We start from the raw sequence: 25692 nt of genomic DNA on the forward strand, positions 1-25692 counted from the left end.
TCTCTATGGGCAGTTACTTTATCTGCTGCTTTGCTGTAATGCTTGCCTTAATTTTAAGACTAAATGTACCATCCCTGCTTTAGTCCATTCTTCTAATTACATTATTTTTAGCATCAAGGTGTGTGTGTGTGCGCACGCGCGCGCGTGCACGTGTGTATAGAGGTGACAACTCTCAAGCTGTCAGTTTTTTCCTTCCCTTGTGTGGGTTTCAGTGATCAAATTCAGGTCATCACACTTGCCCTATCAGTGTCCTTTACCTGCTGAGCAACTTCATTGTTCACCCCTGCTTATTAATTCCCAAACTTGGAATCCTTTCAAACAAGAACACACAGACACACACACTGACACACACACACACACACACACACACACACACACACATACATACACACACACAGAAATAATTGAAGTAAATATTGTTCTGAGATGTGAACTTTATTTGGTGTTAGGAAATGAATAGCAGTTTCTGACAAACATCCCGAAGCACAAAGTGTAAGAAACATGCCCCCACTCACTTCTTGGTTCAGGATGCCCTTGCTTCTGATGCACACGATCTGTACATGCATAGGGAAATCTTAACTGATCCCATGTCTTCTAAAAAGCAGCCCTGCTGTTTAATGGCTCATGCCAAATCAAGCACTTTGTTTACAGTGTGGGACACAAGGAGTTCAGATAATGGAGGATACAGGGACAAAAAAGGGTACAGACTGTGAAATGGCAGCCAAAGCCTGGGATCCAAGATAAGTTGTTACATTCAAATCACCACTTAGCTATGTAACTGTTTCTGTTAACTTCTCTATGTCATTTTCCCTATAACTTTCATTTGTACTGTATGAACAATGAAGGTGCTATATAAATGGCAGCTAAATACCTTTCTATTTCTAGTGCAAAGATTCAACAATCCTAGAAAAGCCTTGATTTCTGACACTGACACTTTATCTCTACTTTCAGGAGAATAAGACTTCGTAACCCCTTTTAGCAGTATGGTTTAGTTTATACTTCAAAGTGTGCACTCATATTTTATATTATTTGATTAAAAAACAGTATTCATAGATGGCAGAGTGAGTATCTATGTTCCGAGTTGACAGGTGAAGAAAATTGCGGTTCAGAGACTGACACTGATCAATTAAGGCTTGGATGTCTCACTGCTCACTGAAAGTATGTCCTTACAGTATTCCTCTTAGAACTTTTATATTGGGTAACAGAATAATTTACATTTAACAGTAATGATGAAGATGGTGAGGAAGAAGGAAATTAACTTACTTGCCTGTTGTGTGTGTGTGTGTGTGTGTGTGTGTGTGTGTGTGTGTGTGTGTTTGCTTGTTGTCTTAATTAGGGTTTCTATTGCTGGGATGAAACTCTATGACCAAAAAGTAAATTAGAGAGGGAAGGGTTTATTTGGCTCACAGTTCTGTATCACTGTTCATCACTGAAAGAAGTCAGTACAGCAACTTGAATAGAGCAGGAACCTGAGGTAGAAAAGTAGTGTCCAGGGCAGAACTTTCTAATCCCTATTTGTCACAGGTGAACATTTAAAAAGGGTGTTGTCCTAGAGAATTACACTTAACTGGTGTATTTTCAATTCAGGATTTTGTTTTAAATTATTCTATAGGTTATAAATAAAATTTGTTTTTCCTCCAAACACTCACACATACCTACCCCTCCTTGCTCTCTTTCAAATTCATGGCTTCTTTTTCTATTAATTGTTGTTAGCCTACACAAAGAACCATAGGCAACTAAGGAATGCTGAGAGCAGGAAAATAGTCTTCCTTAGGTAAGAGCAATACCAAGCGGGCAATCCTGAAAAGATACATACAAGTGACATTATGCAGACTTAACAGGCTGTACTTGTGCTTTTAGGCACACACAAGTACACACACACACACACACACACACATACACACACACACAGAGAGAGAGAGAGAGAGAGAGAGAGAGAGAGAGAGAGAGAGAGAGAGAGAGAGAGAGATTGAAAATTTAATCTTTGTAAGTGTAGCCAAGGTTCAGAACAAATGTTCTCAGTCTTGACTGACCCTGAAATCACTGGAGAACTTCTAAGAAATTAGCAAAGTATCCAACTTCCAGAAAATTTAGTAGGAATTGGTGTTGTGTATAATCTAGACTTTTCTGAATAAATACATTTACATTTCTTTGAGATCAAGTCTTGCTATATAGCCTTAGCTGCCCTGGGACTTGCTATCTAGATTATGCCAGCCTTGAACTCTGAAATGCTGGGGTTAATGGCCTCAAGTAATGTTACTGTTAATTCGTGATGGAAAATCCTGAATATACTTATAACTAAGATGTCCTCTGCACTTTACTACATATTCTAAGTAACAATGAGAATTTACAAAATCCTAAATATACTTCCTTCTTATTAAAAAAATAGAGCTGTGGATGTAGCTCATAGGTAGGGCTAAGACAGACTATATAGAGACTGACAAAATTTATCTGCAGCAGATTCTTTCCGTGTCTTTCCAAAGTCCATACAAGCACTCCCTTCATAATACCCAGCCTAAGATTCCCAATTACACCCCATCCCTATTTCAGGGAGGTTAATTTTATCCATGTTAATCTCTACTTGAGTCAAAATTTACTTAGGCTTGTTATATTTCAGAGATTTTGCAAAAATGAAGCACCTGCGTTACTGAGTTTAGGAAAAGCCATACTGGAAGAGTTGGTGATACTATTAATAGTGTATGTTTTTCAAGGATTTATCATGTAAAGTACCTCTAAGGAAGGATTACTGAATAGTGAGAAACAAGAAAAATAGTAAATTATTGAGGTTTGGTCTATTGCTATACATTGCAATGCTAAATTCTGTATCCCAAGGTCTAACTGACTGAAGTGAACTTTTACATACACATAGCTTTTGTTGTGGAAACCTTGCTCCTTAATTTAAAATTATTGGTTAAATAAAGATGCCTATAGCCTATAGCTGGGCAAGAGTGGTAACAGGAGCTTCGGTTCCTAGGCTGGTGGTCTGAAGCAAGAGACCATAAGGGAGGGAGAAGGGGAAGGAAGAAGGCTCAGAGAAAGTAGGAAAATCCTGGAGTTCAGCTCTACGGGTGAGTTGGGCCTGATTTTGTAGAGATCACTTAGTATCTTCAACTGCAGTTATCTAGAACATGAGAATATCTCGCCCTGCCTCTCTTTAGTCTCAAAATACAAATTGTCATAGCACATAGCAAATACACTCTTAATTAGTATTAGAGGAATGAGTTTTGAATAACCAAATAATGATTATGACTGTGAAAAAAATTAGACTACAAAATTCTTCCATAAAAAATAGCATGAGTTAATATAACTTCAAAGATATTTATTCATATGTGTCTGAGTGTACACGTTCATGTTCATGCACCATATGTACACAGAAACTCGCAGACATTTAAAAAAGGGGGGAGGGTTGAATGCCCCGGGACTAGAGTTACAGACAGTTGTGAGCCACCATGTGGGTGTTGGGAACCGAACCCAGGTTCTCTGCAAGGGCAGCCACTACTCTTAATTGCTCAGCCATCTCTTTAGGTCCTATTAGAATTTTTAAATTGGACTCTTCTTCAGTTAATCTTGAACTCATTAGCAACAAACATATTAATCCATAGGAATCTGGTGAGTTTACTTCTGTTAGTCTATCATTTTGTTTTGCTTTCTCCCAATAATACAGATGCTCCTTCCTGAGAATTTCCTAAAATCCCTATCTCTTTGCAAAGTTACCTTTTCCATCTCTTATTCCTTCTTGCCCATGTGGCATTTGTGAGTGATCAATTTACCAGGTAAAATAACCTAGTCCATAATGTTACCTAAAATGGTTCACAGGCAACTAGATGGCTTTAAGCACTGAGACACATGAAGAAATGGAGAATTACCATCAGCCTTTTTATCCAATAGGGGAAAGTGCAACAAGATGTTTTAAGCACCCAAGAATATATGTTCATTCAGACACTCCATCATATGCTTAGGTTATTGGTTTAGGAATAATATCTAAGAGATACATTTTATTTACATTGAAAAAAGAATGAATAAATGAAAGGAAAAAAGTGTCCATCAATGTATTTTTAATTTTAAAAATTGTGTGTACGCTATGGAATGTGTGTAGAGGTCAGAGGAAATTTTGCAAGAGCTGGATCTCTACATCCACCATGATCCCAGGAACTGAACTCAGGTCGCCAGGCTTGGTGGCAAGTATCTATACCTACTCAACTATCTTACCTGCCTTGTCAATGTTTCAAAAATATTTTCTGAGATGTGGTCTCATTATGTATGAGGCCTGGAACTCAGAGCCTCTGTCTCCCAAGTGCTGTGATAAAAGGTATGTGTGACCATGTCCAGTAGAGTGTGTGTGTGTGTGTGTGTGTGTGTGTGTGTGTGTGTGTGTGTGTGTGTGTGCATCTATACACGTGAGTTCAGGTATGCTGTGGAGACCAGGAAAGGTCACTGAATTCCCTGGAGGCGGATTTACAGGATGTTGTTGAGACACAAAGGCAGGTCTCTTGCAAGAGTAGTGTGTGTTCTTAACTCTACAGCCCTGAAATTATTATTTTTAAAAGGTAAGGATGACATGGTAGCAACATAAAAGAATGAACAGTTACTTGTGGAGCTAAGTGGTAGTAACAAATCTAACAATTTTAACTCATGTTAAAAGAACAGAAACTATTTAATTCATACCAACAGAGAACACATTATGTCATAAATACTTTAGTCCATCAAATATCTTCTATGGGTATCTAGGGTGTCCCAATACAAACTTTAGATTAATGTTGCAGAATTTTCCTAGGTATGTACTACATTGTCCATCAATGGTCTTAAAAATTAATGAATAGTTAGCATTAAATCATTGGCTAAAAACTGTAATAATTAAAACTTTACAGAGGATGAAAACAGTAAATATTTACTGCATTTCTTTTTATGTAATGTGGTGGCTTGAATGAGAAATGTCTTCTATAGGCTCACATATTTGAAACTTTGGTCACCAGTTGGGAAGGTTATGGTACAGGTTACTGTACAACTCTGCTGGAGGATTATCTCTTTAGCAACAGGCATTGAGAGTGTATTGTCTTGCCACACTTCCAGTTGGCTCTCTCTGCTTCACGTGTACCAAGAACAGCATGACCTCTAGGCTTCTTGCTCCTGCTATCATGCCTCCCTGCCATGGCAGACTCTTTCTTCTCCCCCTGGAACTGTAGGCCAAAATAAACTCTCTCATTTATAAACTGCTTCTGGTCACGGTGCTTAATTCAAGCAACAGAAAAGTAACTACTGTAGAAGTTGGTACCAGCGAGTGAGCTGTTGTATCAGGCAGCAAGGCTGGAGGGATTAAGCCCTCTAGGCTCTTTGAAAGTAGTTCTTGATAGCCAATGCAGAGCTACAGGATTTGCTTATTTGTATGTCCTGTGAGCTTTCAGTCTTTCTGTAGTCCGGTATTTCCTCACTATACCCCCATTCCTCCCTTTAAAAATGGTAATGTATATTTTGTGCCACTGTATGTTCGAAGTATATTATTTGCTTTTAGATTTTATCAGTGGTTACAGTTAAGAGATTGCCTTGAACCTCACAAGAGATGCCAGACGTTGAAATTTCAAACACTAGTGAGACAGAGAAAGGCGATGGGCACCTCTAAAGTTAGATTAAATACACTTTCCATTATGATAAGGCTGTGAGCCTATGGAAGCCAGGGAGAGAAACATGGTGGTCTGAACGAGAACTGTTTTCCATAGGCTGATGTATTTGAGTAATTGTTACCCAGTTGGTGGTGCCTTTTGGGGAAGTCTGGGGATATGCGATGTTACTAAATGAAGTATGTCACTGGGGTGGGCTTTGAGAGCTTCTAGGCCTTCACATTTGCAATCTGTTCTTTCTGCTTTGTGTGCGCCATTGAACATGTAACAGCTCAGCTTCCTGTTCTTGCTGCCACTCCTCTCCACCATGATAGGCCCCCAATTCCCCTGGAACCATAACCAAAAATACCTTCTTTCTTCCATAAGCCACTTTTGGACATGTTGCTTATCACAGAAACAGAGAAAATAACTAATGTGTGTAAAAACCCCAAACCCCCCCAAATCATAGAAAATGACCATATACTTAGAGAGCAAGGCTGGAGGCTCACTGAGTTTCAGCCTACTCTGGGCTATATATTTCTTCCCTGTTTCTAAAATAAACAAGCAAAAAAAAATAACAACAAACTAAAACAGAGGCTAGACGCATGGCTCAGGAGTTACAAGCACTGGCTGGTCTTCTAGAAGAGATGGGTCTGAATTCCAGTATCCACATGTTGGCTCACAGCTATCTGTAACTCTAGTTCTAAGGGAATCCAATATCCTCTTCTGGCCTCTGTGGGCACCAGATACACAAGTAAATACACAGTTAAACGTGCAGGCAAAACAACCATACTTACAAAATAAAAAAAATTTCAAAAATCCCATAGAAATTGATACAGTCCATTTTTTGATACTTAAAATAAGATGGTCTGGGTTATGTAAACATTAAATGAACATGCTTTCCCTGTTTTTATTTTTACAAAATCATATTTCATCACAGACAATAACTGAAAGTTACTTTCAATAAGTAAAAACAAGGCTTTTATTCTATATGTTATTTGGACAAAATTACTTAGAAGTACTTTGGTGCTAGATGTTTGCTCTAATATTTGAGGAAGATGTATAATATACAGAAAACTAATGCTAGCTTTGCCAAAGACATCTACAAAAATATGTCCCTCACACTTTTACACATAATATATAGAACTATAAAATCTGCCAATATGGAAATTCCCTAGAATTTCTCAATGCACTGTGAAATCCACAAGGCAAAAGAAAGCATCATATGTAAATGATGTTCAAACATCCTGTCATGGATGATGTTTTTATAACTAGAATACAACCTATCTATCTATACACACATAAATGATGTTTCTGAAATATGTGGAGGAAACAGAAGCACCAGTTATTTGAGTTACACTTGATCACGAAGACGAGCAAGTCTCTGTGACAGTTCATCCTAGAGGAAGCAAAATTTACAAATTATCGAAGGCTGAAGCAAATATTATCTATAAAATTTTAATCCCTTTCCATTTTAAATACAATTTAAAGCCTTATAAACCTTATATAAGTGTTAGGCATTTAGTTTTTTTTGAATGGCTCAAAAGAAACTGAACTTAGAGCAGTATGAAGGTTAGCAAAACAATATAAAAATGAAATATGCATGCAATTTGAAAATGCCCACCATTACAGTGCTAAGGGCTTCTCATATTTTCTTCATTTATAATGATGTGTCATAGTAGATAAATACTCCTTACAAAAATGTGAATATTTTTTCTTATATGAAAATAAATGGTACATATAAATGTACATTTCCTAAATTTAAATATAAACCAAGTACACGAATTAAAATAAAATTTGACCTCTACCTGTTCTGTAGAAGCAACACTTGCACCAACAGACCCTGTCTGACCCTGTGGTAGTTCCATATTGAGATCAAGGCTAAAGATAAAATTAAAAATAATCAGAATAAATGAATGTTAATATAGACATTTTATAATAATAATATAGGCACTGCAAATTTGAGCACTATAACCTTTTATAGTGCTTCTCTGAGGGTGCTCTCCTACCCACCCACTCCCTCCCACCTCTCCACCCTGCCATTCCCCTACACTGGGACATCAAGCCTTCACAGGACTAAGGGCCTCCCTTCCCATTGATGCCATCACACTCTGAATGGATCTATCTCAAGAGACTTGCTGGAGATGATGTCATTATGGTTTGAAAACTCACATTGGTGTGTATATGAATGGCTAGAAAAGGGGTAACTATTAAAAGCCCTTGAAACACTACCTCTATAAAAATCAAAACTCTAAGTTGAACAAATGGGTTTAAAGACAAATTTTTCAATCCACAGCAAATTTTTAGGAATGCTTATGCTTCTTCAGTCCAGAGCTTCACATATACTATGTAGAAACTCTCAGCACCACCCTAACTCCTATTATCAACATTTAGAACCTCTAAATATCAAATCAAGACTTTAACAAAAGGACTTGAATAGCAACATCTTACCCAGCTTCATCTGCCATTTCCTGAAGCAGCATATCCACTTGGTTCTAAAATGAAAAAAAAGTGAATAGTTTTGTAGTACCAGTTTTGAGATGGCTTTCTAGAGTTTGGCTTGGCTTGAGAAACTGATCTTCAATGTTTAAAATCGGAGCTAGAGAGAAGGTTCATCAGTTCAGTTCCTAGTAACCATGTCCAGAGGCTCACAACTACCTTTAACTCCCAAACCTGGGGAATATAATGCCTCTGTCTTCCATAGGAACATGTCACTAATACAGTTTCCTCACCGACACATAATTAAAATAATAAATCTTTTGTAAAATAAAACAAACAACACACACACACACACACACACACACACGTACACAAACTCCTTGCAGTACAAAACTTTTAAAACAAATCTTAAAAAATATTTTTGCCACAAGAGGGCGCTACACCATTTCAGAGAGCAACTTACTAAATGTTAAACTTTTTATTTTATTTTTACAGGAGATAAATATTTATGCAGAACAAATCTTAACAATTGATTTTACATTCTAAGCCACAAAGAAATAGCAAAACAGCAAAGATAAGATAAAAACTGAAGAAAAGCAGTTTACTGTCTTTCACTTTAATTTGGTAACACTTAAATCGACCCAGGACCTGTCGTGGTCTGTTTCCCCGAAAAACCTTTTGTAGTTTACAGTTCAATTCTGGGTTAAAACCACTTTTCTCCTGAGGGTCAGAGGTAAAAGGTCTGGGATGAGCTTCTCTAAGGTTCCTAGTGGCTGAGGCTGAGGTGCAAATATAAATTTCTTTACTGATGGGAATGATTTCTTACAATTTAGAACTTACATTGTGCTAGGCATTCCTTGTAATTAAGAGGCAATCAAAATTATATGAGATTTATTTATGATATATGCAGATGCTAGAACTATAAAATAGGGAAATAGAGCATCATTGGCCTTTGATGTCTACTAGGGATCTTGGTACCAATCTCAGGTAGATTTCTGGTTTCTTTGTTATTGTTGCTTTCTTGACACAGGGCTTCATTATGTAACTTAGTGTAGTCTGGAGTTCCTGAAACTTGAAGTTCACTGGTTTCAAGCTTCTGAGTCCTGGGCTTTCAGGTGCATACCATCACAACTCTTCTTATATTGACACATTTACTACATTAGAAGTCTTTTCAGGAAATATAGTCTGTTTAATCAAAAATTGCTTCTCATTTTTAAGCAATTATTAAAAATGTGTTGAGCATTCAAAAAAAATTCTAAAGTGTGGTAATAGTTCTACCAGGAATAAAGTGTATGGTTTAAAGGAAACGACTAATCTTACTGTTGGAAACTTTGGTTCTTTGAACTCATTCAAAAATGTTTTATAAAATGTAGAAAATATTCAGAAAATAATAAAAACATATAAACATAGTACTAAAGAAGTACTGTGTCCTGAAATTTTGAGTACTGTATTACTCTACAACTTACATTCCTTAACCTTAGAAATTTAATTTAATTGGTATCTAGAACTGAGTTCATTCAATATAACTCTTTGATGGACACTTGTAATATATAAATATACTAAATTTACCATATATACTCAATTTCTGGACACTTATTTTTTTCTTAATTTCTATCACATTCAATGATTAAATAAATATCCACGTGTATGTGCAGATGTTTGCTTCACTGGTCTTCTTGGAACATGGAGGAAATTCTTGGTCCATGAGCTTAGAAGTGTAACTCCTTGGTTATAGGATATGTATATTTTCATTTACCCAATTCTGATCAATAATATTGCAAAAGTCAACACCTGCTTATATTGTTTTGAATGTTACTGAGTCACTGAGGAGAAACAGATAAGTTCTAGGAGAGGACAGGAAGGAGATAAAAGAAGGAAAGCACTTTGTGTGTTACCTGTGCAGATACTTGCTAGGAACATGGGGGAGGCACACGTGTACTTGCACACAGTTACAAAGGCAGAGAAGGGTACCATATGCTCTACTGTGCAACTCCCCTGCCTATTCACTTGAACCAGGGTTTCTCACTGAACGAAGAATTGGACTGGTGGTCAGCAAACCCCAGCAATCTTTCTTGTCTCTGTCTACTGGGGTTATAACATACCTAGGATTATAGGTATTTTTACACTTGTTCAGGAGGTCTAAATGCAAGTCCTCATGCTTGTATATAAAGTGCTCTTAGCCACTGAGCCATCACCTAAGCCAAGGAAAAAATTTAAGCACTGCTGTATGGTTTAATTGCAATGCTATAATTGTTCTAATATATACATCGTTAAAAAGTATAAATGGAGAGGGATTTTACATAGAGGGGGAGGAACAATCATTCTGTAGCAATTCTCATCAAAATTGGAGTGGCTGTATTCATAGAACTAGGTAGAAGATCCTGAAATCCAAATCAATATGCAAAACAACGCATATAGTCAAAGATGTAATGTATAAAAAGATCAAAGCTAGAATGAAAGCAGCATCTGACTGCAAGATAAACTACAGAAACTTAGTAACCTAAGTAGCGTAAGGTACTGGCCTAACAAAAGACAGACCAATGGGACAGAGTAGGTATACAGAAATAAACCCATGCCACTACTATAGAGTTTTTGGACAGATGTGCTGGAGAATTGTCATCCATTTCCATCTATGATGCTAAGAAAGCTCCATTCATAATACTGAAATGTGGTCTACTTTCATGTCATATGAAGGTAACTCAAGGTAGAACAAAAACATAAATATAAGACATGAAGCCCTGAGAATACTTGAAAACACAAGGACAATACTTGAATATTTTTGGATATCCAAAGCACAGAAAAAAGGACATAGAGAATCCTACCATACTGAAAATGTCTACAGGAAACAATTGGCAAAGTGAAGACAATATGAAGTATAGCATAAAGTATGTTAGCTGCTTGCTAATCCCTACTAGAATATGCCAGAAACTCCCAAAATACAATAACCCCGAATAAATCAAATAAAACGGGGAATAGATCTAAACAGACATTTTTCAACAGAAGACATACAATTCTCTAATAGGTATATGAAAAAAAATCCTCAACATCACCAGAGTAAAAGCAAATCAAAATGAGAATAGGGTATTAGCATAACCAAGTAAGAATGGCTCATATACAAAATTCTAAATACTGTTGTGTGTGAAGAAATGGTTGGTGAGATTGTAAGTTACCACAGGCATTGTGAAAAGAAGGCCTCTTAAAAATGAGTAAGAGGCTATTGCTTGAGACTGAGCTATTCTACGGAGATCTGAAAATGGGAAAATCACAATTCAGGAATACTTGAAACACTGTGTAAAAGGCATGGCCTATGAAGGGCACAGTGGCTGCAGGCCCACCTTTACTGCTGTGGGTAAACGCCTTCAAGTTAACAAGGTAACAGTGGACACTGATAGGCCTGAGTCCATGGCTAAGGAACTCTGGAGCTAGTTCTCTTCTGTGTTTTTTTGCTACCATAAAGGAATCAGAGCTCTGAGGAGAAGTTCAGTAAATCACTTGACTTCCAGTCTCATCTGTCACAGGATAATTAACCCCTGCATGGCTGTGACGCACTGAGACATGCAGGCAAATTGCTCGGCTCCCTTGGTTCTCCCCGTCCAGTATAGACTTCTGTGTTGTTTGCTTTTCCCATTTCCTGTGGACTTGGGGCCAACTTGTGGCCTAGACATTAGCTACCCCAGGATGAAAAAAATCTCGGTGGAGCTCTCAGGTGAGGAAGAACCTACTGAGAACATATACAGAAAGCTAAAGGTGGTCACCAATGACTCATGAAACTCAGTAACATATTAAAAAACTGGATACCATAAACAAGTGAGGTTCATTCCAGAGATGCCAGGGATAGCTCAACATATACAAATCAACAAATGTAACAACACACCAATTATGGACTATAAAAATTCCTGACAAGGTTGGACCCCCAGTGGAGAGGAATGTGGGGGGGGGCAGTAAGGGGGTGGATGGCGGGGGAACACCCATATGGGGGAGGGGTGGGGATGGGAGGTTTATGGACAGGAAACTGGGAAAAGGAATAACATTTGAAATGTAAGTAAAGAAATATAACTAATAAAAAGATTTAAAATAAATCACATGAAAACCAACAGAGATACAGAAAATGCCTTGACAAAGTTCAACACTGATTCATGATAAAAATTCCAAAGATACCAGGACTAAAAAGGGAAGAGAGGGGTAAGGGAGGGACTAGCATGAGGACCAACTAACAGAAAGGGCCATTTTGGGGGTCATATGGAAATCTACTATATAGAAGCTTCTTGTATATACATATATGAAAGAAATCTAAATGAAATCACAAACTAAGCGACATAAAACCAACTAGACATCTATCAGCACCAAATGAAACCTCCAGTGTCAGAAATGGGTTACATATAATAGAGTTGCTGGCTAAAGGGCTTCCATGGAAACCCCCAATATCCCAGGGTACTGATAAGGCTACTGATTGCTTTCTATGACCTTATGATAAGGCCCTTCAGCAGAAGACCATACCTATATACTTCATGGAACATGGAGAAGCTGAGCCTACCTACCTAGAGCCTTCACCTCTACTGACTAGAGTTCATCGAATGGAAGGTTCTGGGAATTATCCCAGGAGACAGATAAACACCCCCAGCTATAAAATATTTGATCTATAATGTCATCATATATATATATATATATATATATATATATATATATATATGTTACATCATAGTGACACAAATTGTGTTAGTAACCAACCACTGTCTGATTGGATTTAAGACCCATTCTTGATGCAACTAATACCTGACACTGCTCAGATAGGCCATGGGCATAGGGGAAAAGAAAATCTATTATTCTTCTAAAGGAACATAGTAATATGACGCCTAATACCATTCTGCTATATCCATAGATCAGTGCCTTCCACTCACAGCAGATGGGAACAAATATAAACACTCAAAACTGGACAATGTGCAGAGAGTGAGAAACGTTGGAATACCCAGTGATAAATGGGATATTTTGTCAAACTCTCAAAGCAAGGATCAAGGAACTATGTAGAAGAGGAGGCTGAAAGACTATAAGAGCCAGAGGGGATGAAGGACATCAAGAAAACAATGCCTTCCAAATATAAAATGACTGACACATTTGAACTCACAGAGACGGTAGCAGCATGCGCAAGGTCCAAGCCAGATAGGGTTCGAGCACTGAAAGGAGGAAGTGGACATGATCTCCCATCCCCTAATCAAGAAGCTATCTCCAATTGACAACAACTTGCAAAGGAAAAATTAGTTTTCTCTAACAGATACCTAGCAGTAGATGGCCAACTTAAAATTAAATTAATGGTTTTATTATATTTTACATATTTTCTATATATATATATTTTGTCTCATGGTGCTTTGCCTGGACATGTTTCACCTTACCAAACTTTTGATTATTTATTACAGCTTTTAGCACTATAGTAATAGAGTCCATTGTGGAGAGTCCTTAAAAAATGGAAACAACAACCCTAAAATACAATTAGCACAGTTATACCACTCTGGGTATGTACTTCAAGGTATTTAAGTCAGCATACAACATAAATACTGGAATATCCATTTCAGCATCATCCAAAATAGCTGTGCCTCTATTTTCGCCAACAGGTGGGTGGACAATGGGAATACAGTAAATATACACAATAGAGAATTTTCAAACATAAAAAAGAAAATTATTCTAATTCTCAGGGAAATCAATGGAAATGGAGATCACTCTGTTAGATGGAAGACTAAAAAGGATACATATGCCATTTTCCTTCTATAAAGAATTTAGAATTTAAAAGTTATAAAAAAGAAGAAATTAGAAGGAAGATGTATTTAACTAGAGGTTTAGCAGAAGGGGTAAACAGGGGCAACTATGAGAGAAATATGAATGAAAATGTCATAATGAAGTTCATTTTGTACAATGAATACAAGTCTACTGCATATATGCTATGGTTGTGAAGCTTGGTGCTCATGTGGGACTCCCAAACAGTGGGAGTAGGGGCTGTCTATTTTGCCTGCTCTTGGGATCCTTTTCTTCTTACTGGAGTGCCTTGTCCAGTCTTGGTATGAGGGGAGGTTCCTAGTCTTATTGTAATTTGTTATGCTGTATTAGATTGATATCCCTTGACCTGTTCCTTTCTGAAGGGAAACAGAGGAAGAGTGGAACTAGGGGAGAGGGGAGGGAGGGTGGAGCATCTAGGTGAAGTGGAGGGAGGGGAAACTCTGGTCAGGATGTAAGGTATGAAAGAAGAATAAATAAATAGATGATATTAAATTAAATAAAAAGCTAATGTAGATGAACTTCATGCTTCAGCAATCCACATTTGAGCACATACACAAAGTGCATGAAACCACCAAAGCAAGTTGACACCTCAACTCTCTAATGCAATAAAACACTTCCTAACAGGTAACTGACTATCAAAGAATAATGTTCAGAAATTGTATAGGCTATACCTGTATTTTACCAACTTAGCTATATCCTCAGAACTTTAGAGTAGTGTATTTTTAAAAGATTTATTTATTTATTTATTTATATTCCTAAATGCTGCCCCTCGTAGAGTTCCTCCCCTTCACCCTCCCCTTCACCTCTGAGAGATCATGCCCCCCCCCAGTATCAGCCCACCCTGGGGCATCAGGTCTCTACAGGATTAGAGTTACCCTCTCAGGGTAGTATTTTAATCTAGTTCTTAAAGTTGGTTAGCAGCAGAGCAGGACTGGAAATTCAAATACCTTTATTTATTAATCCAAGTCATCTTTTCAATTTACTTGTGTTTCTGAAATATGGCTAATTATAAAATCATCTTGACATGATATACTATACCTTAATAAGGAAAATGTAGAGAAAAGGAGACTTATATACACTACTGGTGAAATGTATGGCTATAATGCAAAACTGTATAATCATTCCTTAAAATATTAAACTACAATTTGACTGAGCAATCTCACAATAAATTATACATTCCAAGGAAATGAAAATATGTTAAAGAGACATAGGTGTACTCTCACATTCATTGCAATAACATTCACAAGAGCCATGGAATAGAAATATCTTAGATGTCTATCAACCAATGAATACAGAAAAAGAGCATACACTACATACAGAATACTCTTTACTACCCCTAAAGAACAAAAGTCTACCATTTGTGACAATATAGGTGAAACAAAATGCTAAGTGGAATTATCTAGGCAGAAAAAAGACAGGTACTCTGTAATATCAATTATATATACAAACTGAGGGTATGACTGTGGTTATCAGAGGGTAATGAAGATTGGGTTATAGAAAGGTTGATAAATTAGTAATAAATAACAGTTGGATGGGAGCAACAAGTTCTGGTGTGCTGCTGGGCAAAAGAGTAACTATGGAAATGATAATGTATATTTCTAAACACTAGAGGAAAGTATTTTCCATTTTTATATCATTCAAAATATCAAATGTTTGAGTAGATATATGGATACTGATTTAAACATTAAACAATATATGTATCAAAATCTCATACTACCCAAATATTATATACCTGTTAAATTTTATTAATAAGGTAAGAGCATTAGCCAGCATGTAGAAACAGGCTCTAGATTCTACATGTGTGATCTAATAAAATTACCAGAATTCCAAACCATACTAGGTGCTAGGTAACATTATCCTCCAAAACATTCTTAACAATCTGAGGGCAGAGCACTAGCAAGCTTCCTACCCGTATTTGGGATACATTTTGCTTGTATAAGGTAAGGAGATGATTTATATTCATAAAGCCATTCTATTTTAATGTGGGTGATTTGTGTTTTGAGAGTGGTTGCCACTATATAACCCAGGCTGGCCTGGAATTTACTCCATGGCACAGGAGGGTCTCAACCTTGGAAATCTTGCCTCAGCGCCCAAGTAGTATGATAGCAAGCATGTGTAACTATGGCCAGATCGATTCATCTTTAAGAAACTGCTGAAAGTCAACCTGTCAGTCTTACCTGTGGCGTTGTGAGGGTAGTAGTGCTACTCATTGTATCTTCCATTTGCTGGGTCTGAACATCCAATGTTTCAAACTGATGTTCGAATTTGTCCATCAAGGCAGAAATCTATAAAGATATGGTCGTAAGAAAAATGTATCCCGAACAGATGCTAGCTGAACATCAAGTGAAAATAGCACTTCCTTATAGTTTACCTTCTCCAGGTTCATACTCCTCAGTGTAGCATCCATAGATTTAACTACACCTGCCATGGATTTTGTCACCTATGTGGAATACAAAACTGATTGAGCAACATGTAAACTGGTAATCTTCTAAACATACCACTCTATATCAACTTAGGAAGCTTGTCATAACTAACTTCTTTCACAGTAAAACCACATTATGCATCTTAGTCTAGGTAATATTTTATATTATTGCCATTTCCTTAGTAAACAGCTAATGACATGGTTGAAAAGTCCACTGCCAAATTCATTTTCCTCATTAAGGACAATTTTCCATGAAGTCCTTTATTTACACCCTATAATACCTTGTAATAGACACAGACTTGTGGTTTGTGTAAGTCTTCTTATTCTCCTTAAATTCCGTCAAGTGTTACTTTGACAGTGTTAGTCTTACCTTGCCCATTGTTACTGCAGTTTGAACTCTGGCTGCCACAGCATCAACTCTAGCACTCATTCTCAAGAAATTGATTGCTTGGTTTTTCTGACGGATTGCATTTTCAGCATGTATTCTGGCAACTTCTGTATTGCCCTTCTGAATGGCCTGTTTTAAACAGAAGTAAAATAGTGTTGGAAAAAAATAACAAACTAAGACATCAGTGAAGACAAAGAGCAAAAGAACGGGTATTTTAAAAACATAAATGACACCAAATTAACTATAATTTGTAAAAGTTTTTAATTAGCCTTTTGAGAGCTAATTATGATTAAAATAGTAAAGGCATAATGTACAATCCTATTTTCTTTTAATTTCATAATTAGAAAATATGCATGTATTAACAGTTTAAGATATTAGAATATTCTGCACATGGCACATACTTTTAATTCCAGCAATCAAAGGCAGAGACAAGCTGAGTCTGAATTTGAGGCCCGCCTTGTCTACATAGCAAATCCCCCTGCTACTTAATGAGACCTTGACTAAAAAATATAATAGAAAGAAAGTAAAAGTTAAAAATTGATCCTAATCATATCTCCATGCCAATTTCACTGTAATTTTTATACATACTATCCCAGAATATAAACACATTTATTACTACATAGTTTATAACAAAAAGTGTCAAGAATGCACTGTTTTCTGTCTTGTTCTCTCTCATGTGACAAATATCCCTTGAAGTTGAAAACAAAGCTACATCATCATTTGTAAGGGCTGCATTATACCGATGTTATTTATAGAATAGTGCTCTTGTTTTAGTCACAGGTAAAGTAATCAACATAAGATATTGTTATTATAGTCCATCATGACCTAAGAAGTAAAATGTAGTGCTTTTCCATGGATAAAATCTATAGCTGGCAGTGTTTGGGTGGCTAAGAACCTGAGAGTAGGCCAGAGACCTAGCAGAAAATGAAATACTACTGGGGACATCATCATGGAGATGGGGAATGATGGGGAGAGGCATGGGATGTAGAACAGTCAGAGAATGGCCTGGGACAGGAATAAAATCTGGAGTGGAAAAGTAGATAAATAAATAAATTAAATTAAATACTATTGTTTTACTAAAGCAGTAGTTCCCAACCTTTCTAATACTGCAACCCTTTAATACAGTTCCTCATTGTATGGTAACCCCAATTATTTTATTGAGTCTTCATAACTGTAATTTTCCTATTGTAATGAGTTGTAGTGTAAATATCTGATATACTGGGTATCTGATATGCAACCCCTGAAGGGATCTCAACTCACACATTGAGAACCACTGTACTAAAGGAATGTCTCAGGAATTTTGGGAAAATAAAATGTCTCAAAATGACATTCTGCCATATTCATGGATCAATGTGTTGCTCAGTCATCATCAAAGAAGCTTCCTCCTGCAAGAGATGGGAACAAATAGAGGAAAACTAAGCCAGACAATGTGCAGGGAATGGGAAAGACCTTGACCACTCAGTGCTAAATGTGATGTCTCTATCAAATCCCTTTCCTTAGTTCAGGGAACTCTGCCTGAAGGGGAGGCAGAAAGAATACAAGAGCAGGGGAGGACTGAGGACAGCAAGAAAACAAGGTCCTCTGAACAGAACAGGACTAATGTATATATGAAATCACAGAGACTGTGACAGCAAACATAAGGCTGGCACGGATCTATACCAGAAGAGTTTCTAAAGCTGAGAGACGTGGACACATGCCTCTATCCCCAACCAGAAGCTGCTTCCAATTGATAACCACTTGCCAACACAAAAAGAACTAGATGGTATCTTTAATGGTTCCCTGTCTCATAATTTAATTTTTAATCCTTTACTGGTTCTTTGTATATATATTATAGCTTCCAGTTTTGTTTTTAATGTATCTGTATGTGTGACTGTATGAGTTGTGCTTTTTCTTTTTCTTGTTTTTTTTTCTCTTGGTTAGTTCTATTCCAAATTGCCTGTTTTTAGGTTTATCTTATTTTACTAGTATTCCTTAGATGCCTGCTTGTTTTCTAATGAGACAGAAAGGGAGTAGATCCAGATTGAAGAAGGAAGGGACTGGGATGGGTTGGGTGAGGGGAATCCATAATCAGGATATAGATTATATAAGATACTTTCAATAAAAGAAAAAATAATACTTCATTGAATTTCTTTGACTAAAAGGGAGACTGAATATTCTGGTATGTATATGGGAAAAAGGAATTCTTATATACTGTTGATGGGACTAAGGTACCCAAGCCTTTTAGGAATCAATATAAAAGTTCCTGAAAAGTTAAAAATAGAATTAGCATATGATCTGATTTTACTTCTTCTGGGTATATATTCAAAACCAACATGCAAGACTGTTTACGATGGCACCATTTACAACAGCCAAATTATGGAATCACTTTAGATACCCAACCATAGATACATGGACAAAGAAAATGTTATATTTCCCACATACACAGTACAGTTCAGTCATAAAGGATATAATTGTGACATTTGCACAAAAGTGGACAGAAGTGTGAATCATCATGGTAATTTTAATAAGCCAGACTCAGAAAGATAAATAACATATAGAATCTAGATTTGTATTTAAAGACATAAAAGTAAAAGAAAGGCGTTTTGGTGGAGGGACCAGCAGAAGGACTGAGAAAGAAAAGCTAGGGTAACAGGGAGTGGAAATAATTGAAGTATATTATTTACATGCAGAAAAATAATGCTTTTATGGATTTCTTTGTCTCATGTTTCTTTTTAAGACAGAGAGAACATAATTTGGGCAGGTAGTTGGATGGGGAGGGATCTCAGAGGAGTTGGGGAAAAGGAAAATATGATAAAATACATAACAGAAAAAACATTTAATAAAAAGGAAAATTATAATTAACCCTATTAGCTTTTACATTACATAAGGTACTTTTACAGTTTTTCTGAGTATTTTGCATGTATTCTACCTTTTTGGAATTGTATTTATTACATGTAATATAAATGTTTCTATATTGTTGATTACTATTTTATATGTGCTTATAGCTTTTAAAAAATGTCTATTTTACTGTGCTTTAAACATCACCTTATCTCAAGCTAATTTCTTGTGATTTTTAATGGTTTCATTTCGGGTATTTCAATATCGATTAAATTTGTAGTTTAGGTGTTTAAATTATTTATCTATATTCCTACTTGATTAGAATTTTTTATTTGGACATGGGTTCTTCTTAAGTTACCCAGGGTGGCCTTGAACTCTCAATTCATCTGCCCGAGCCTCCTAAATAGCTGAATAGTTGGGAGCAGGCATATACTACAGGTTTGCCTCTCACTCATATATATATATATATATATATATATATTGCTGTCCAAAAATAATTGCCTCCTTGATTGAAGCATTTTCTCCTGTAATATATTCAAGGGATTTTGTTGGTTTGATGCCCGTTTTCTTCATTTTAACTAATTAAAAATTCTTACACAAGAAACACCTGCATGTGAATACAGAATTAAAGTGGAAAATAATAACTTATATAAAAAAGGCTTTCTCTCAGCCCAGCCCCTGGGTTGGATAGTTCAGGGTTAGGGCAGGGTGTGCCAGGTATGGACTGAAGGATGCTGGGAGAACCTGGAGGCTAAATCAGTCTCCTTTGATATGTAAAATATGAACCTTGCTCGCTTTTCCAGGAGCCTCACCTGTTCTAGCGGTGAGGCATATCCTGGGTCTGCTTGTCTCTCCCCTGCCTCTTCCTGTTTTCTTTATTACATTTTGCGTGTGAATGAGTATAGGTGTGCATGTGCCTTTTTGCACTTAAAGGGTGGAGGACCACTTCCTTCTACCCCGTGGGTCTTAGGGCAAGTCCTTTTACCCACCTTACCAGCCTCTATCTTTCTTCTTCCTTAAACATTTACATTCTGCATGTTTCTGAGTGCTTGCATCTATGCATGTACACTACATGCATGCCTGGTACCTGTGTGAACCACCAGAGGTCATCAGATCCCCTGGAACTGAAGTCATGTGAACCGCCATGTGGGGCTGCAAACTGAACCTACATCCTCTGCAAGAGCAGTAAGTGCTCCCCCTCCCCCCAGATAGCCCTGACTATTTTGGAACTCATGGGATTAAAGGTGTGAGACACACACACACACACACACACACACACACACACACACACACACACACTCAGAGCTTTCAACACAGTCACTCAAAAGCCTAGCATCTAGCAAATGGAAGGCAGCATTTTAGGCACTGGGAATTTAGTAGTAAACACAAAGAAAACCTTGGGTTCTTATGGAACATACACTCCAAGCATAGTCTGATAATACGCAAGACAATTAAAAAATGGTAAAGGTGGCAGATATATAAAGAGGTGGCACATGCCTTTATTTCAGCACTTTGGAGGCAGAGGCAGGCAGGGCAGGGCAATCTCTGAGTTCAAGGCATACTAAGGCTTCTATAGTGTGATCCTGCCTCAGAGAGGGGGGGAGGGAGGGAGAGGTAGTAGTAAGTGTTAGGGGGAGGGGAAGGGAAGGGGAGGTAGTAGTAGGTATCAGGTAGAGAAACAAAATATATATGACAGTAAAAAAGAAAGGCTATGAATTTGAAAGAGAGTAAGAGGTATATGGGATGACCTGAAGAATGGGAAGGGGAGAATAATGCAATTATAATCTCAAAAATTAAAACATTTAAAATAATAAAAAAGAAAAGTTAGGATTCCAATTCTTAAATTTTCATACCCTGGAAAAGACTTTTAATGTAGTGAGATGTGAGGAAACATGAAAATATAAAAAGGCTTCTTTATCTTAATAGAGGAAGGGAGCAAACCTATCAAGTCATGGATACTTAGCACAGCAAGCAGAAAAATGCCAGTGAGAAGAAACTCAGCTAGAGGCAGAGTGGGGGTCAACACAAATGAAGAAAGTCTACAAAATGGGAAGTCAGAAATGAAATCCAGTAATAAATCAGAAATGGCTTTGGAGCCATTTTAAAACTCCGGCTTTTATGTGGAGAGAAGAGATTAAGACAGTTCTGAGCAGAACACTGACAAGTTATGACTTCTGTCTTTAAAATCCTTCCCTGGCTGCTGTGTTATGATTACTTTTATGGAACTGAGGGATATAGCTCAGTAGTTCAGCGGTGGAGTGCTTGTCTAACAGGAGCAATGATGTTGGCCTTGATTCCTAGCACTGAGGGGGAGAAAACTAAACTAAACTAAAACTAAACCATTATGGGAACAGAGCCAAAACAAAGAGGCCCATTTGAAAATTGTTTGCTGTAAGTAATATAAGATAAAGATGCCCTTCGTGGAGATAAGTACACTGAACTTGGTAAGAAATGATCAGATTCTAAGTACCTTTTAAAGACTTGAAGTGTCTTTGAAAAGTGCTTTTGAAAGATTTTTGCAGGGTCAGATATGTGTATGAAAGAAAGTTAAACATAATGCCATTTTAATGCTGTTTTATCTGAATGACAGAAAATGCCTTTCAGGAACACAGGAACACAGCACTGGAGGATGGCATATAAGGAGCTCTGTTTCAAGTTTGATTTTTTTCCCCTTGGTCACCCAAGCAGAATCAATGAACAGTTGAAAACAGAAGTCTTCAATTTAGGTAGACTGGTTAGGCTAGATTTATCTATCATCATGCAAATAAAGCTAGAAGACTAGATGAACTCACTTCTGGAGTCAATGTAGGCTGGACATACAAAAGGAAACAACAGCTTGAACAGGGGTGAACGTGATTTCCTAAAAGCCAGATCAAAAAAGTATTTGAAGGAAGGGGTAATGAACCCTATCAAATACTATTGGTTGTTTTTAATAAAATATGGGTTAAGAAATGATGATGGAAATGAGCAGTACAAACATTTTGGGTTTCCCTGTTGGGAGAGATGTAAGTATAATCAAACAAAACATAAAAATCAACAAAAATTAAAGAAGGCGGAATTAGAGTTAATAAAAATATCGGGCTTCTCAAAGGAGTTTGCAAATAATGAAAGAGGGGGCAGGAAAGGTACTAGGCACAGAAGCTAATGGTCAGTTGTTTCTCTAGTACCAAAACCAAATAAACAAACAACCCCTCTCCTACTAAACCTCATACAACAGCAAAAACCATGAAAACATCAAGAGGTAAAAAAGGCTCTCGCATAAGAGCTTTTAAAAATTTAAGGATGAATATGTGATAACACAATTAATTCAGCACACAGGAGAAAACTGTTAATGTCAAATAGATTATTACATGAGTAAGGATGATTGGATGAACAGGCCTCAGCACAGAAAGAGGATCTTACTCTGTTCAATTCTTAGAACCATGGCCAGATCATCTATTTGTAGAGTAAGGAAGGATAGTCTACGTCAACTGAGGCGGCTATCTACTGGGATTACATAGTTCTCAATGAAGTAGACAGCAAGAGCTCCGGTCAATTTGAGTAAGGGGAATATTGAAGTTTATAAAGAAGCCATGTTGTGGTCACTGAAGTGAATGGAAGAATACGTGGATTAAGGAAATACATTATAACCCATCACCATATCATGGTGATTCTCCTAAGTCTCTTTATATCTAATAATTTAGAAAGATGTATAAAAGAACACTGAAATATTCTTATGCAGCCATTTTTATTGCTAAAATAAATCCTAAGGACATAATCACAAAACTCTACAACAATTTATATGTAATAATAAGGTACTTCCAATAATCAAAAATGGAGACACAGTTCAGTTGCTGAGTACCTGCGTAGCATGTATAAGGCCCTAGGCTCAATTTCCAGTACTGCAAACAAAGAAAACACCAAAACAGACATAACTTAGATATCCAAAAATAGAGGAATGATTGAGTAAATTATAATATAACCACATCAAAAATGGCGTCTTACTAATATAAAAGGGCTACATATATCACAGATAATTAGCTAATAGCACGGGAGGGGAACCTCATGATTTAGTAACAACAGTAGGAGTGCATAAGTCATTTTCCATATCCTCTGAATACTAACTGCTGAATATTTATTGTATATCAGGTACTAATGCTAAAATATTTAACAAGATATGCTTGTACAGGTAGAAGGAAACGAGTAAATAGAGCCTATCCCATATGTAATAATACTTATTACATAAATGTAATAAGTGCTTTAGCAGAAATGAGTGATATAATGGGTGTACTTTCAGGTATGTACTTAGGGGCCATCACTTGAAAATAGATGACACTTAAAGTGAATGACCATAAGGAACCAGCCCTATAAATACATAGGAGGAAAAGAAGTTTTTGCAGGAAAAGAACACAGCTAAAGAAAACCAAAAAACAAGGCTGAAGTGAATGGAAGAATACGTGGTGCTGAGAAATCCATTGCGTTCTGGACCACATTAAAGAGAGGAGGTTGGGAATGTAGGTAGAGTGGATCAGATAGGGCCCTCTTAAACGAGTAGTTCTCAACCTGTGGGTTGCAATCCCTTTGGGAGACAAATGATTATTTCACAGGGCTTGCATATCAGATATCCTACACATCAGATATTTACATATGATCCACAACAGTGGAAAAACTACAGTTATGAAGCAGCAACAAAAATAATTTTATGATTGGGGGTCACCCCAGCATGAAGAACTGTACTGTATTAAATGATCACATGTTAGAGAGGACAAGAACTACTGCTGCCTTCAACAAAAGACTAATACATCCACGATATATGTTTAAAATGACCACTATGGATACTCAGGGCAGACACAGCCAGAGGACAATGGTAGATCCAGATAAACCAACTGAGAGGTAGAGTGAGAGGGCAGGGCAGCAGCTGAGAGGGCCAACAAGAAATGGAGTCTGGTTTAGGGTCTTGGTGGCAGATGTGGCAAGACATAAGGTATATTTTAAATATCATAATAATAATGATAATAATATATTCATATATACATATATATGAATGACAACAAGTGAGCTAAAACATTAAATATCAAAAGTAACAAAGACTCTTGGCTTCTGGCTTGTACAAGAGCATGAGTTCTTTACTAAAACAAAAAATAATGGATCAGAACCAGGTAAATATTTTGTGTATACAGAAAGCTGAACTTAAGCATTTCATTGGGGAGAATGGCAGATCTGAGAAGTGGATAAAGTAGAAACGATACAATCATGAGCAAATACTCAAGTCTGCAGCAGAAGTCAGATCATTAAGCAAGGAACACATACATCTTCAAATTCTTACCATTGAATTCATAGCTCAGCTCCGTGTAGCCAGGACTTAACCTCTACTCCAGTAAAATTTTGTTCTTTAAAGTCATTACTCTCTTTCTGCTGGTCATTTTGAATTGCCTTCTATATTCTGTCTGTCTTGCCATGAATTGCTTCTGTCTCTTTCAGGCCTGCATCTCCCCCAATTGTTCCTTTCTGACCTTTGCTGCTTTTCCATTGTTCATCTCCTCTCCCCTATCCTAGTGCATTTCCCAGACTGGTTTAGTTAGACTGGTGTGGTCCTCGCTGCTTACTCTCTCCCACACATGCCCATAGTTCTAGCACTAATCTTATCCTGTCTGTTATCTCTTGATGAACTCTACCGATTAGATTCCTGAGAAAATTAATTTCTTATTAGGCTACTACATCAGGTAGCATATATCATTCAGCATATCAAAGCTCAACATTCCCCCTCAAACAACCTGATAAATTGTTGGTATTTCTACATTGAAACAAAAGCCAACACCTTCACCTAACCATTTGCTCAAGCCAGAACTCAAAAGTCCCTCTTGATACTTTCTTCTTTCCCCTCCCTTATCAGTCATTAAATTCAGATTCTACCACATCAATAGCTTTTAGTTTTGTAAAGCTTTCATTTTTTACGAGTGCTTTGTCTGCATACCTGTCAGCTACCTACGGGGCCAGAAGATACCAGATCTTTAAGAAGTGGGGTCACACAGCTGTGAGTCATCATGTGGGTGCTGAGAATTGAACCTGAATCTTTTGGAAGAGCATTGAGTTCTCTCGTTCTCTCTCTCTCCCTCTCTTCCCCTCCCCCCCCTGTAGCTTTTTGAGACAGGTTTCTCTGTGTAGTTCTAGGACTCACTCTGTAGACCAGGCTGGGAGTGGCAGTATTAGGACTTGTGGCCTTGTGCGTAGGGAGTATGTCACTGTGGGGGTGGGCTTTGAGAGACCCTCTTTCTAGCTGCTTGGAA

General features: G+C 37.2%; 1 protein-coding gene across 1 annotated transcript in view; it reads right to left on the reverse strand.

The window, feature by feature from the left end:
• Window positions 1-6481: 6481 nt before the first annotated feature.
• The window catches only part of Chmp1b2 (charged multivesicular body protein 1B2), a 40825-nt gene continuing 21614 nt past the window's right edge, over window positions 6482-25692 (reverse strand). The window contains exons 3-8 of the mRNA NM_001134589.1: window positions 16592-16738; window positions 16171-16239; window positions 15977-16084; window positions 8046-8089; window positions 7403-7475; window positions 6482-6993 (exon numbers count right to left, since the gene is read on the reverse strand). Of these exons, the coding sequence (NP_001128061.1) occupies window positions 6949-6993; window positions 7403-7475; window positions 8046-8089; window positions 15977-16084; window positions 16171-16239; window positions 16592-16738 (486 nt within the window). The 3' untranslated portion in view covers window positions 6482-6948. The remainder of the gene's footprint in view (window positions 6994-7402; window positions 7476-8045; window positions 8090-15976; window positions 16085-16170; window positions 16240-16591; window positions 16739-25692) is intronic.

This window comes from Rattus norvegicus, chromosome X (assembly GCF_036323735.1).
Source record: "Rattus norvegicus strain BN/NHsdMcwi chromosome X, GRCr8, whole genome shotgun sequence".
Lineage (NCBI taxonomy): Eukaryota > Metazoa > Chordata > Mammalia > Rodentia > Muridae > Rattus > Rattus norvegicus.